The 15,414-nt window shown below is 38.8% G+C and overlaps 1 protein-coding gene across 1 annotated transcript in view; it reads left to right on the top strand.

Moving 5' to 3' along the window:
* MEGF10 (multiple EGF like domains 10) overlaps positions 1–15,414 on the top strand; it is a gene marked incomplete at both ends in the record, with an annotated part of 77,173 nt that overhangs the window by 47,478 nt on the left and 14,281 nt on the right. Inside the window, 4 exons of the mRNA XM_080362938.1 lie at positions 1,762–1,864; positions 11,620–11,766; positions 13,413–13,547; positions 13,922–14,050. Of these exons, the coding sequence (XP_080219064.1) occupies positions 1,762–1,864; positions 11,620–11,766; positions 13,413–13,547; positions 13,922–14,050 (514 nt within the window). The remainder of the gene's footprint in view (positions 1–1,761; positions 1,865–11,619; positions 11,767–13,412; positions 13,548–13,921; positions 14,051–15,414) is intronic.

The following is a 15,414-nucleotide window of genomic DNA, read 5'->3' as shown; positions in this document are numbered from 1 at the left end:
ATTTCTTCTCAGTCAGACACAAAAAGGCACTCTTCCTGCCCAGTCCCATGACAGGTCTCTGCCTTTCTCTTGGAGCTCTCACTTCTGCTACCTCCCAGACTTTGAGAACTGCAAAATTAGAAATCGCTGTGTTGACAAAGGCACGGTCCTCATCAGTTCTGTTCTGACTTGTAATCTGTAGTTTGGGGAAGCCATAAAAATATACAGTTTCAAAATTTCAGAAGTTGTAAACTTCTCTCTGCTCTGCTTTTCCTCTCTGCTGTCTTCTCTTTTGCAAAACTATCTGCATGGCAAAATTTTGGTTTAATGTAATCATAAAGGAATCACCTGAACTAAACATAAACCTTTTGTATTCCCCTCCCATATCACATTCAAGCTTCTCTCAGTGTGTACTAGCTCTACTGAGCAATTATGTTGTAGGAGTAGCTGACCTACAATGTAAGACTGAAAAGCACACCTTTGTTTTGAATGAAAATTTGAATAGTCAGAAGTGGGGTTTTTTTGGGGAGTTGCTGAGATGAGCAAAAGGCTCCTTATACCCCAGTCATGTAAGATTTTCTTCTATTTTAGACTTGAAAAACTGGGAACTGCATAGCTGAATGCTGTGGAACTTGGTTGAAATGTAGGCAGGAACGTCAAAGAACAGCAGATTAATTTTCATATAGGTTTTGTTCAGGTTTTTAATGTGACTGAGACCAGTTTTTAGCCTCAAATTTAAATGATTTGTTTTCAAACTTGACATGTTCTTTCTTTTTTTTCCTTTGCTATGAGTAACCTCAGAAGTATTACCTTAAATTATACTAGCTTTTCCCCATGATTTTTAATCTGGTTTTGACACCTTCTCTGTAAGACAAATTTACTGTTGTACTTCGTCTTGTTTTCAGAATGCAGTTTTAAGGATTTTGCTCTTTTCATTTTCTTAGATTGATTTTGTAGGAAATTAACCCCAAATATATGTGCCACAGAAGCAGCAGAAAAGGCAAATTCATGTGTTTATCTGTAGTTCCATTAAAATCTGTAGTTCCATTAAAAAAGAATACACCAGGAGTGGTGTTCAACTTGTAACTTTAATCTCTCTTGTTTGTTGAAAAAATGTTGCATAGCCAAAAAATTATTTTGTTTTCTGTACTGTCTCATAACCAAAGAGCTTCTCTTTTTAACATAGTGAGATGTAGTGCAGAGAGAAGGATTTTTCATCAAAACAAAAGAGTTTGTATTGTTTATGCAATAAACTTCACACTGAATACACATTTTAGGATAACGTTTTTGCTACATTTTTTTTAAGAAATTGTGGCTTTATGTAGTATCCTTTTTGACCAATATGTAGGCAGCTCAGGGTCTGAGGCAGAAAAGAGACTGAATTGCTTTCCTGTAAAGGGAACCCCAGGTCCTGGAGCAGGAGCACAGTTGTAAGGCAAATGAGGGAAATTAGAGGGACAGTACAAGAAAGCTTTCATTGCAGCCTCTGACAGTGTAGATTACTCTGTTCTGAACCACTGTGTCCAGGTCCATTAGTCTGGGATTTTTCAAGAGAATGTAATTAATTCTTGATCTTCCTCTCTTAAATGAAATAATGAAAATGTAGGGTGCTAAAATGTTCCAAAAGCCAAAAGTGTTTTACATTGAGAAAGCAGATTATGGATTCGGGAGAGATCCTTACTTGCTTTTTGATGCAGAACTGTCCAGAACTTGTTCTCCTCTAACTCACAGTTGTTGTAATTTCTGGTTTTTTTTGTTTTGATGTTGTTGTTGTTGCTACAGGACGGCACATATGGTATGGATTGTGCAGAACGCTGTGACTGCAGCCACGCGGACGGTTGTCATCCCACCACGGGTTACTGTCGCTGTCTACCAGGATGGTCAGGTGCGAAAGAAACGGTCATGAAGAACAATGAGAGTTTCTGCTGTGGTGGGACTTTCAGTTTTGTGGGTATAGGAGCAGTATGTGGGGTTGGAAGGAGAAACGGGACAGTTCTATGGCTGCTGTGTCACTTCTGTGATTCACAGGTGTGGAAACTTTGCCAAATGTGGGATCCACAGAACACTGGGAATAGAAGGGGAAATCTTAAAATCTGGGCATCTCCAGAGTATGATTCCTTACGAAGGTGGTAAATAACTAGATATTAAAGGTTGTGCTGGCAGTGTAGGAAGTGGAAATCTGTAGGGGAAACACATGTGGGCAGGAAGGGCTCCTGCTTTGCTGTGGAAGACCAAATCTATTTCTTACTTGTGCAATTTGTCTGTATGTTAAGCTGCTGCCAAGGTCTTTGAGAAGGCCTGTCTCACTGTTGCGTCTCCCCAGTGTTGCCCTTTTCAGTGTGAGAGGGGCTTCCAGAGCCAGCACTTACCTAACTGAGCCAGGAATTTGTTTTATTCTATGTTTATTTTATTCTCTTCTCTCAAACTGCAGTGTGACTTATCATTAGCCACTCAGATACCTCTAGCAAATGGCTACCACAAGCACTCAAAAATAATAAAAGATATTTGAGATAATTATGAAAAAATAGTGTTAGTATTATGCCATCTATTACTATTTTGTGAGACACTACTTTGTGTTTATTTTGTTTTGATGTTAATGACCTTCGATGACTCTTGTTACTTTCAGGTATTTTCAGGTAATTGTACATGTGTGTTTGGACACACTTTCTCAAACTTATATTTGGATCTGCCCAAAATATGATTTCTTAAGTTAATAAACATATTAAGCAAAGAATACCCACATTAAAAATGTGAACAGTTGCTGATCTTGAGCAACCATTGTGTAGGCAATTAGAACTGTTCACAAGTTCCAGATGTACTGCTCAAAACACATATTGTGACTTTTCTAAACCAGAGACAAGTCTTCAGAGACCAAAAATATGTTAATGAATGAAGCCAGATTAAAATAGGTAGTTTTGAAAGGCCATACTAAAACTTAACAATTTTTATAACAGGCTATAAAAATTACCTGACCATAACTAACTGGGGATGTGACAAAGGCTTCAAGCATATCACAAACTTAGACTATACATGAACTCAGGCATTAAAAAAGAGATAATATTTTTGTCTTTAGTCAAATCTTACTTTGTCTTAATATTTAGAAAGGAAAAAGATTTCACTAGACAGAGACATCATGCATGGTCATGGATAAAACTGAGTATTCGTCTCTGGATGATGTCATCACAACGTGTTTAACAGACAAGTTTCAACATGTTGGTGATGTCTAGACACACAATATGACATAAATGACATAGTTTGCTTTATAGTCTGTCTGGAAAAATCCTCCTCCCACACGTCACATGTCAGAGCAATATACATGAGGAATATGGTCTTCGTGTAGGTACTTATATTTAGAATGATTAAAAAAAGGAGAGAATACTTTACAAACAGGTTCTCAAATAGCTGTACTGTAATGCTACATTGCAGAGATATCATTAGACTGTAGAATTAAGAAAGGAGGCTGTATATATATGTGTATAAATAGTAGGTAGAGAAGCAGATTGTGATGGGTTGACCCTGGCTGGATGCCAGGTGCTCACCAGATCTGTTCTATTACTCCCACTCCTCAAAAATACAGGGAAGAGAAAATATAATGAAAGGCTCGTGGGTCGAGAAAGGACAGGGAAACACCATTTACTCAGCAATTACCATCATGGGCAAAACAGACTTAACTTTGGGAAATTAGTTTGATTTATTACCAGTCAAATCAAAGTAGGATAATGAGAGATAAAACCAAATCTTAAAAACACCTTCCCCTCACCCCTCCCTTCTTCCCAGGCTTAAGTTTACTCCTGATTTCTCCAAATCCTCCCTGCAAACAGTGCAGGGGGATGGGGAACGGGGGTTGCAGCCAGTTCATCTCATGTTGTCTGTATTGCTCCTTCCTCCTCAGGGGCAGGACTCATTCCACTCTCCAGCATGGGATGCCTCCAATGGGAGACAGTTCTCCAAGAACTTCTCCGACATGAGTTCTTCCCACAGGCTGCAGTTATTCACGGACTGCTCCAGCGTGGATCCCTTCCATGGGGTGCAGTCGTTCAGGAATAGGTAGCTCCAGCCTGGGCCCATCACAGGGTCACAAGTCCTGCCAGCAGACCTGCTCCAGCGTGGGCTTCTCTCTCTGTGGGGCCACAGGTCCTGCCAGGAGCCTGCTCCAGCTCCAGGGGCTCCTTTGGGCATCCACCTGCTCCAGCCCACGCCAGATGTCCAGGTCCTCCAGAGGTCCACGCCCAGGTCCTCCCTGGGTGCAGATGTATTTCTGCTCCACTGTGGACCTCCATGTGCTGCAGGGGAACAGCCGGCCTCACCATGGGCTGCACCACGGGCTGCAGGGGAATCTCTGCTCTGGTGCCTGGAGCACCTCCTGCCCTCCTTCTTCACTGGCCCTGGTGTCTGCAGAGTTGTCTCTCACATATTCTCACTCCTCTCCTCCAGCTGCTGTTGTGCAACAGTTTTTTCCCCATAAATATGTTATCACAGAAGTGCTGCCGTTGCCAATGGGCTTGGGCTTGGCCTTGGCCAGCAGCGGGTCCATCTTGGAGCCAGCTGATGTTGACTCTGTCAGACATGTGGAAAGCTTCTAGCAGCTTGCAGCTTCTCACAGAAGCCACCCCTGTAGCCCCTCTGCTACAAAACCTTGCTATGCAATCCCAATACATTTGTCAAAATATAGCAACAAATTATGCTAGAATAGCTTAGATTTTTTTCTATTAGATCTGTTAAAGTAACTCTCACACTTACTAGGTTTTGGTGGTTAGTATTACCTAAAAAAAAAAAAAAAAAAAAAAAAAGGAAGAGGGGAAGAGGAACTAATTTTGAATCAGTCTTACCTAACCCAAATGAAGGATTTAGTTGTCCAAAAACCACTGGGAGGGTAGTGTTAGAAAATAAATGCATTTGAAGAAGCTTAAAAATGTGAACTTGTGAGTATTTTTTTCTTTTTCAACAAGAATAAATGGATGAATCCAAGGTCAACTTCCCCAAATATTTTGATGGCACCAAAATAACATAAAGCTTCTGAGAATATATTTTAAATGTAGCATTTTTCTCAGCCATTTGAACAGGGCAGTTGTCTACACAATTCCCCAGGGAATTTCATCGGAGGGAACAGTTTCTATAACTTTGCAGAAATAAATGAAGGGTGGAAGATTTTTCTCTTGCTGGGTGACATGGTTGTACCGTAACTCTGGGGAAGAGGAAGCAGGCTGCACGGGGTTTGGGGGTCACTGCCTGGGAAGGTGCCTGTTCTCTCAGTAGGAGGGAGCTCTAAACTGCTGTGTGGGCAGAAGAACTGTTGTCCTGTACCAAAGGCCAGCATAGCTGACATGCTACCCCGTATTTTAGTCTGAAGAAATAGCTGCAGCTGAGCATTGGGTCAATAGTAAGATGCTGTATGGTTTAACTTTTTAAAGTAGTTTTTTCTTCGGTTTTGAACATGCCAAGTGTGTTTTCTTTTGTGTCTTAGGTCCTAGTTATGAACTAAAGTGTAATGTGTTGCCATCAGCTGTTATAAAACTCAAGAAATAATTAAAATGGGTTTTAATTAGGTTCCGTTTGAATTTAGGATTTCTGGTTTTAGTTTAAGGTCTGTTACCTAGGTGCATGTCTAGATTCTTCATCGTAGACAAAAGTGACTTTGTTTGTAGGACTCCTGTTAGAAATCCTACCCCGTCTATAGTTTACATCAAGTCCTCCCTGTACAGCAGCTTAATTCTGCTTAGAAAAGCAAGAGTTAAGGCTCATGGTTTTTTTTCCTGGCAATCTGACCATTCCATCACGTTCCAGGAGCCACATGACAGGATGGCACAAACAAGAAACATCCTCCCACGCAGAGAATGATGTCTGCCCCAAACACTCTCGTCCCTTGATATTTTCGCTGTATCTTATAAATAAGTTTTCTTCATTTGGAGGGAGTGAAATAGCTGGACAGTGGAAAAGAGTGAGACACATTAAAATACAAAGCAGAAGAAAGACATACAAAATGTATTCCCCTAATAGGCAATGATAATTAATTATCCTAAAAATTTATACCAAAACTTTTAAGTTAACTTCCATTAAAGAGCCACCTCTACTGCCTCTCTCAGTGACCACAATCCAGAAAGCACCATGGTAACTGTTAATTTCATCCATTAATCTTATCCGTTCTGCAAGCAGCTGTGAAAATACAGTTTTTCCAAATTACCTAAAAGATCAGAGAATTCATATTCTTGCAAACTGAGATTTTGCAATAAAGCATCATAAAAAGGGAGAAGGTTTTTCTCTAGACAGTTTATTCATTACTGTACTACAGTAATGAGGCTATTACTGATAACCTATTACTGTTGTGCTTTCTTGGATGCAGTTCTGTTGGACCTTTCTGTTTGTGAAGAGATGTCATATCGTACCGATACATGACATTTGTTACTTTTAAAATCAATTTAAAGGTTATGCAGTGCCAGGCATTATGAAATACCACGAGTCTGCTCTCTGTACCGAAACAATAGCGTTGGTTTATGAAAGCGACATACGCAGTACTATCAGCCTACATTTTAGCAGCGTGCGTAGTATTTACCATATGCTACAGCAGACAGGGTGTTGGTGGGTTTTTGCTGTGCTGGACACCTGCCTACGCTAGTCAGATTGCCTGTCACCAGATGTGTTGTTTCTGTGAGTAAGTCCTGTGTCTTTCCATGTGCTCCTGATATTATTTGTAAGAGGCACATTTGTTGCTGGATTATAACAGGGAGGACTGTCATCTGATACTCGCCTCACTGAAGCAAATAACCAGGTCCCTTGGGAAACACAAACTAGAATTCTCCCTTGCTTCTTAGCTTTTCATGTGTACACATTTTTTTCCCCTTTGACATAGACGAAAAAAGGCATAGAAGAGTACTGTCATGGGTCTCCCTCACCTTAAGACCCAGAGAAGCAATCTGGTGCTGGAACGGTGTGCTGCTGGTGCCTTGGTGCACCCAAGCCAAGAACCTTTTGCAAGAACATGGGTTTCCCTCCACCTTGGCTGATTTCCCCTGGGCTCGTGAAGCACAAGGTCCCGTTGTGATTAAGTGTGCCAAAAAATTACATCATATGCGGGTACATGATAAATAGTGTATTTACTTCCCAAATTTAGGGAGATTAATTCTTCAGTAGGAGGAGGCTCGGCCTACCCTGCATCTGGACTTAACTGTGTATTTATGTGGAAGCAATACCGCTCTTTTAGAAGAATTACTTTAAATCAATAGATTAAGTACATTTATTTTCTTCTTATCAAGAAGGTAAGGAAAGTAGTATTTTCTTGTGATTGTCTAAACCATGGTAGATGAAGAGCTCCACTGGAAAGGATGATAGCATGCAGCAACAGTATGGTCTTCAGGAAACTACCAAGGATATCTCAAAAGTGATTCTTCCACTCAGATTTGCAGATCCATATGTTTGCCTTCAAACACACAGCCCTGTGTTGACAAGCTTTTGTAGCTGGCTTCCTACCAAAACTCATGGGCACAAACTCTTCTGCTGCTACAGTGAAGAAGCAGCAGTCTGAACTTGTAGAGAAAAATCTTTGATCCTTTCATTAGCTTCTTAATTTGAGACACTTTATTTAGTCTTCTGGCTATCTTTACCTAGGGAGCAAGGTGCTTCTCTTCCATTAAAGACAATGAAGGTCCTTCTAAATAGTGCCTCTGAAATTTTTCACCACTGCCATGTCCTGTTTCTCCCCTTTCTTTGGGCTGCTCATCCACTATTTGGCTGTGATGGAGGGGAGCAATTCTCACCATCAGAAGTCTCAGCTTCCTTGAACAGAAGTTGTCCAGTGTTTGTTTCTCTCAAAAATGAAGGGTGAGGTCTTGGACCATAATGGAAATATTTCATTAGCTTCAACGAAACCATGATTTCTCCAAGTTTTGAGGTCTTGATCCTTCTCTTGTTTAGGCTGTTGCATATTCAGTTTAGTTCTGACATATGGGAAGTACACCTGTATACAAATAGGTTTTAATTCTGAGACACTATACTGGGAAGTCCCACATGTTGTGAAAATAAATTTTATAGCAAATACATGTTCTTTGTGGGGAAAAAAAAAAAGCTAGAAAATTTTTTTTGAAGCTCAGATAACTTTTTATCAGATTAATGAAAACACAAAAATCTGGAAAATGGCACTTGGTCCAATAATAAATTTGCCCAGGAAGATCGTAAGAAATAATTGTTAGATTTTTTTCCCCTTTGAGTACTGAAACAAAGCAGCTCTTCGTTCATCAGACTTGGATGATTCATTGAGTCTCAGCTTAAAAATGTACCATAGGGAGTATGTAAACACTCTGCTAGGATGGGAAGAAACACTGGTATCCCTAAAGAATTATTTACTTCATTCATGCAATTACAAATGCTGGGGGAACGCTGATTTAGATGTGAGGCCCCCAGCATAAAGCACTGGGCATTAAATGCATGAGCATTTCTTCAGAGCAGCTTAGCTGAAGTTTATCATGACCATTCAGTGATTGCCTAGCAACTTGTGAAGGCCATCAAAGAGCCCTTTGTCCATAGCTCTGGCAAAAACATTTCCTTGCAGATATCCTTATCAGTATCAAAATCAACATGAAAACTTATCAAAAGCAATTTTATTGCATAAGAGATTAATTGGAGCAATCATAAGAAGATCACTGTTGATACCATTGTTGTAAAAGCTGAGTCTAATCTTGCTTTGTAAGTTCTAGTAAAAAATGTTTTTTTCCTCACTGATTTCTAGCTTTCCTGTAAAAGCATGGCTTTCTTTGCTGAAAGTTCATATAAAGCATCAGTCTGGAAAACTAGTTATCTTTTTTTTTTAATACTTTAAATATTTCTAACGTATTCTTTCTCAAAAATAGACATATTTGATTCTTACAGCTAAAGATGTGAAACTCAGTTACTCATTTTAAGCACCTTATCTAAACAGTGGGTGAATGAAATTTAAAACTATTTTTTTAAGTAAAGACCCAATAAATCACTAAATGAATTAGTGTTTCTCCTTTGCTACGTTCATTCTTGACATTCACACATGGAAGCGCAATTAATTTTGCTTATGATCAATAGTGAATATAATAAAATTCCTTTTATAGTGCAACAGGGGTAATATTAGGCACTCTTTCAGTATTTTATACTGCCATAATTATTACTCAGTGATATTTGGGATACACTCTTTGTTAAGCAGGGGGATATAATGCTTTACCTGACCACCTCCTCATAAGGGCTGAAAGTGGGAAACGAAAGGTAATTTTTTCCGTTTCCCCAATGGATAATTTTCTCTGATATGTACTGGAGGAACTTTTTCCTTTTTCATTTCTTAATGGTAGTCGTGGGCTCTCTCAAGTATCGTGGCTCCGTGTAGCATAGGGCCCTTTGTCTTTTCTATCCCAGTGTGCCCAGTATCACCCTTTGACACCATGCTGTCATAAAGCATCCTCTGTGCACAGATCAAGACGATATAATTGAGCCTAGTGTTGTTGCATGTCACTGGTCTACATAATCTCAGATAATGCACTATGGTAACTCTTGGCAACGGCTGACTTGTTAATAGTGACTGTTGTACACTGAACACCACGGAAACCCATCAAAATTCCGTGAAAAATGTCTTTTCTCTAGCAGGGTTCACTGAGTGAAGCTCTGTGTGATATCACAGATAACAGTCATGCGAACAGAATGCCAGACTCAATCCTGAAATCCTCTGCATGTGTCTGCTTGTGCTTTCACAGATTTATAAACTTGAATTCTCAAATTTGAGAACGTAAAGCAGAGCAATCTTATGCATCTGAAATAAGTGGTCTTGTTTCTAAAAAAAATGCTATGATCTCATCCTGCTTATGTGCATCTCTCAGAATCAAACCAGTCTCTTTTATCTATTTATCTACAAATAGGAGGTAAGTGAAAAAGGTGACCCCGGCTACTGAGAAGAAAGTCTACACTGTCTCTCAAATGTAGATGAAGATAGGAAAATGATATTGCCTATGCAGGAAAAGATGAAAAAGTAATCATACAAGAAGTCTTTAATTTTCTGACAACAAGTTTGGTTTAGATCAGTATTAACCAATGATCATTGTACAATTAGGGCTTTTAGGTGGCCTGGGTACTGTCTTGCTGCTTGTTAGCATCTAGATTCTAAAAGGCAAGTGTTTTTTCTCTTGCTGATGTTAGTTTGTGCAATCTGTTGAACTACGTATTTCATTATTCAATCTGTTGATTGTCTTGCAGAGAAACAAACAATTTGAGAGTCTGGAGTTTCACCTTTCCTCTAAATAGAGAGTTAGTCTTTGGATATAGGCAGCTTTACAAGGTACATGCTGTGGGTGTTGAAGAATCACCTCTGCATCTGGTCTATCAGTGAACAGTGTAATTATTTTTTAGTAATGTTCTGAACAGTAGGTTTTGCTCTTCAAAATTCAAAGATTTTTTTCTTGTCACATGTGAAACTGTTCTACTTTTTTAGGACTTTGGCAGCCAGTGAGCCTGTGGCATATTTTGCTGGAAATACTTACAAAGCAAGACATGCTTGTGGCTGCATTCAGTCCACTTTTCCCTTAGCGAAGAGCTTCATTCAGTAGAGGCACTACAATAATACTTAATTGTTAATGCAAAGTACTGTAGACACAATATGGTCTGAGTTCCACAGTGGTGCCTGCTGGCATTTAACATGCAGCGTGCTTTTTAAAAGCAGATAGTGGAAAAAACAAACAGGAAAGTTATACTGAATGTTGCTGCATTGCAAAGAGAAAAACTATCCCATGACTGGATTGTTATAATTAGTGATTTCTATTATGGTTTAAGTATAGGGGTTCAGGTTGTGGCTGTTTTGTAATAAATTTTGTGACAAAAATGGTTAGACAAAGCACTGACTGACCAGCATCCTTAACACTGTTGTAGCTAAGCATTTTGGAATGCTCACATGGTGTGTTTGGAAACCCTTTGTGTGCACTACATTTTTCCATTTGGTAGAGGCTTACCAGTAATCAGCTCACCACTAATTAGAAATCATTCTGTGTCCTGCACCCCATTATTACAGAAAATTATGTCAGACCTTAAGAATTTTTTACATTCAGAAGGAAAAGTTTCTGCAATACATTTTGTCTTGCATTTCCCTAACATAAAATTTGAAAATAAACTTTTGCTGGTTTGAAACAGCCATTATGGAGGGAGCAAAAGCCATCATTTTGCTGCATTTGAATTGCTTTCCTCTTTAAAACCTCCTTATTGATACCAGTGGTGAAAGTGAGAGGAATTAAAAAGCTTTTAAAATTTCTATGTGTATAAAGATGTTGGAAAATTATGGAACTCTTTATATTGATGAAGGGTTGATGTTTATCTTTGTAGATCTTAAAGTATTAGTGAGCAGGAAACCTGAAGGCATCATCCCATGGAGCACTTATGTTCCATGTGAATCTGCAGAAATGCAGAATCAGCCCTTATTTACATCTCATCAAAGCTAGAATATGAAAGAAATTTACTGTTCTAGGGGAAGGCAGGAGCAGAGATGCAAGTTTACCTTGTTCTGTTTTCCTAATGTTAGTGCTACTTTCAAAACAGGTTTTATGATCTGCATTTTAAAAATGAGACCTCTGAGAACCAAAAGTTCAAACTAACTATGAATAAGAGTTTTTTACAAAGGCTGACAGTTTTGTTCGTTTATGGTTGCAGGTATTCACTGTGACAGTGTGTGTGCAGAGGGACAGTGGGGTCCAAATTGCTCGTTGTCTTGTTACTGTAAGAATGGAGCATCCTGCTCTCCAGATGATGGAATCTGTGAGTGTGCGCCAGGATACAGAGGCACTACTTGTCAGAGAAGTAAGGACAAAATAAATACTTTAAAATTTCTGTTTCTCCCTCCTCTACTTGGAATACATATTATACAATACCATAATGCCTTGTTAGTTGCAGTATGAAGTACTATGAAACACTCCTTGATTGTATATTGGGTCAAAATGCATGAGTATACTGAAACAAGTGTTATCTAAAATTAACAAATGTTTCTGATTAATAGTGCATTTTTTCTTATGGTAAAACTTTTCTTCGCTGTCTGTACTGTGACGTTGTCATGCACATGACTTTCAAAGAAATAAATTTAGCAGGGCATTCCATTCTCAAGGCAAGCATTTCCAAACATGGTTGATGAATGTGAATTTTGTAATGATTACTAGAAGGCAGAGGGAGAACCAGAGGAAGATGAAGTCCTAACACTCCAGGAATGGCAAGATTTCAAGCTGAAGAATGTGATTGCCTGTGACACTATTAAATCCCACATTATTGTGGCATAAGTATTCCCATATCATTTCTAACTAACTGCAGTAATTATTCTCACTATCTAATCTCTGAAGGCCTTGCAGTTAATCAGTTAATCCAAAGGCAGACTAAGTGTAACACTACATGTAAAAGTGTTGCCTGTGTTTTGGAACTATGCCTGTGAACTGGACAAGAGGCTTCCAGTCCAGTGGCTCTCAGAGCCCCCCTCTGATGCGCGGCCTGAAGGCTGGGAAGACAAAGGTCATACAAATAATTTGGATCCCAGTCAGAAAGTGCCTTTTCAGTAAGCGGGAAGACCTTTTGGCGCTGTTTCACTTGGAAAAGTTAATCTCTCTAGAGAGATCTGCCCACATTGCTTGTATCAAGTGTATAATTAAAAGACTGAATTTTGAATGAAATTAAAATATTGAAAAGATTCCAAGTTAGTTTTCATCAGTGCTAATTGCTGCTGTGCAGCAGGTATTTCTCTCGATGCATTACCTAATATTCTAATCTATCAGGAAATAAATGCCAAATGGGATTAGAGCAACAAAGAAGGAGATTTAATTCAACAGCCCTTTTCCCACCCCAGCCTTTAGCATAAGAAGTTGACAACTCTGTATTTCTTGTCTCAGGTTCTCTTAAAGTTAGGTGATGTGTAGCTGTCTGTACCATGTAATGAGTATGGTGAGTACTTAAATGAAAGGATGACTGGAAAACATTTGTATGTTTTTCTCAGTGAATTAATGTCTGTTTGTCTTCCAAGTTAGAAACATTTAAGAAGTCAAGGTCTAAGATGACCCTAGGCATGTACAGATAAAGCTATCCACTCTATTTTTTTAACTTACTTGTCTTCAGAAATGCTTTAGAAGAAGTTCATATTGTAGAGGATGTAAAATGTATAGCCAAATATGTATAATATATAAAGTACATGTACATTTCAAACAAAAGTCTAATGTGCCCTGACAAGTAATAGAATGTCAACTACGTTATTACGAACTAGAATATAGTAAACCCTTGATAAAGATAAGCAAATCTCCTTCTATGAGTGTAAAGCATTGACCTGTATGAAGAATAACAACCACCAGTGCAACTCTTGTGTATTTAGAAAGCAGAACTAATTCGAAGTCAGGAATAAGTGTGCTCAAGAGTAGATCATGGCTGTATAGAAAGGGCAGGAAGCAATGACATTTTGTTCTTTCTGATTCCAGTTTGTTCCCCTGGGTTTTATGGACACCGTTGCAGCCAGACATGTCCCCAGTGTGTACACAGCAGTGGTCCCTGCCACCATATTACTGGCTTATGTGACTGCTTACCTGGATTTACAGGAGCTCTCTGTAATGAAGGTACAAGTTGTAATAGAGATTCTATGGGCTGCAGAGACCAGGCACTGTAATAATTTTTATTCTGTCACTTGGAAACTATAAAACCAAAAATAGTTTCTGTTGCAATATGTGTAGTTTATAAATTAGGAATCTTAAGCAGATTTAAACTGTTTGAAAGTTTGATCCTTAAGTATGAAACCCACTGTATTCTTATTTGTACTATTTGTATAATGAGTATGCACAATGGGCTTACCATAATTTATAATGTGTCACTTTAAGGTTATACTAAGCAATACATTTCTTGATCCTAATATCACTTGCTTTCTCTTGAAATAAAGAAAATACAATCTTGTTATGTTTACTAAGGAGTTCTAATTCTGACAACTTGTTCTCAGTATGTCCCAGTGGCAGATTTGGCAAGAACTGCATTGGAGTATGCACCTGCACCAATAATGGAACATGTAATCCTATTGATAGGTCCTGTCAGTGTTACCCTGGCTGGATTGGTAGTGACTGCTCTCAGCGTAAGTATCAGCTTTTTTCCTTTTTTTTTTTTAAGAATTAATGAGGGTTCAGCTGTTTAAATAATCTACTTTTTGGTAAAGAAACACAGTTTAGGTCAGAAATGAGGAGTTTATGGTATATAATGAAAAGATCCTAAACTTTTTTTTGTTTCATCAGCACTACCAGAAATGCATTTGCACTATGATTTTTCCAGTAAGTGGGCTGCAGCATATGACAGGAGGGATTGATTTTCAGTCTTCCACTGCCCAAAGAAGAGTTGTATAGAAGCTGGATTAGACTTAATTCAGAAGTGCACTGTGAAAAGACAAGAGTCTGTGCTCACAGGCGGCAGCAAGGGTGACTTCTACTAGGTACAAGAGAAAAAATCTTTACTGTGAGAGTAGTCAAGAACAGGAACTGTCCAGAGAGGCTCTGAAATCTCCCAATCTGGAAGAGGTTGTGAAATTATAATTCTTGAAGATCCTTTGAGTAGGATGTTGGACTAGCTGATGCTAGAGGTCTCATCCAACATGAAAAAGTATGTGACCTGATGAGTCTTGCATTGCAGAGGGAGTTCTTGACTTGTTGTTTGCTTGCCTGTAATTATTTAATCTTACCACAGTAGGGCTGTGAACATCCCAGGACTTGTATCCTCAGGATAGTCTTATTCATAACAGAGTTATTATTTTACAAATAAGAAGCTGAGGCACTGAAATATAAGGTTTTTTTCTTACTGCAGTTGCATGGAGAGCTACTGGCAAGGCTCAGAACAAAGCCGAGATTTTCTGATACAAGTTTGTGCTCTGGTTGGAAGACCATCCTTATTCTTGTTGAACATTTTGTTAAGAAATTTTTCAGTATGACTTTTTTTTTGAGTGCCTATAACTTTCTGAAGGAGTTTTCGCTTTCTTCCTTTTATAAACATTTCACAGATAGTGTTTTTAGTGTAATTCTGCCTCACTTGTTGAGTACTGTCTTGGTATGCTAAACTTGTTGAAGACTCTGTTAGTGACTTAAACTGGAGAAGGGCTAGGCCCTAATTGTATTATGTTTCATAGAGTTATTTTATTAAATAATTAGGCATTCTCCAGATGCCTTGCTGGGTCTATGCAAATTACTAACGACAGGAAAAAAACATTTGGGGCAAAATTCTCACATGAAGCATATACAGTTCCATGAGTACCAAATCTGCACAGTCTGAAACATATGCATGCCAAAATTTCAGTCAACCCCTTTTATATTACTAAAAGAAGCTATACCAGACCCTGATACGTCAAAATTCAAAAGACATTGTGCTGGGGTTTCCAGGGATGCCCGTTTCCTAATAACATGCCTCATTGGTTTATATAATTTACGGTTTGACTGGTCCAGGTTAACTGGCTCT

Source organism: Nesoenas mayeri, assembly GCF_963082525.1.
Source record: "Nesoenas mayeri genome assembly, chromosome: Z".
Classification (NCBI taxonomy): Eukaryota; Metazoa; Chordata; class Aves; order Columbiformes; family Columbidae; genus Nesoenas; species Nesoenas mayeri.
Note: the sequence above shows the minus strand (reverse complement) of the source record. Positions and strands in the feature narration are given on the sequence as shown.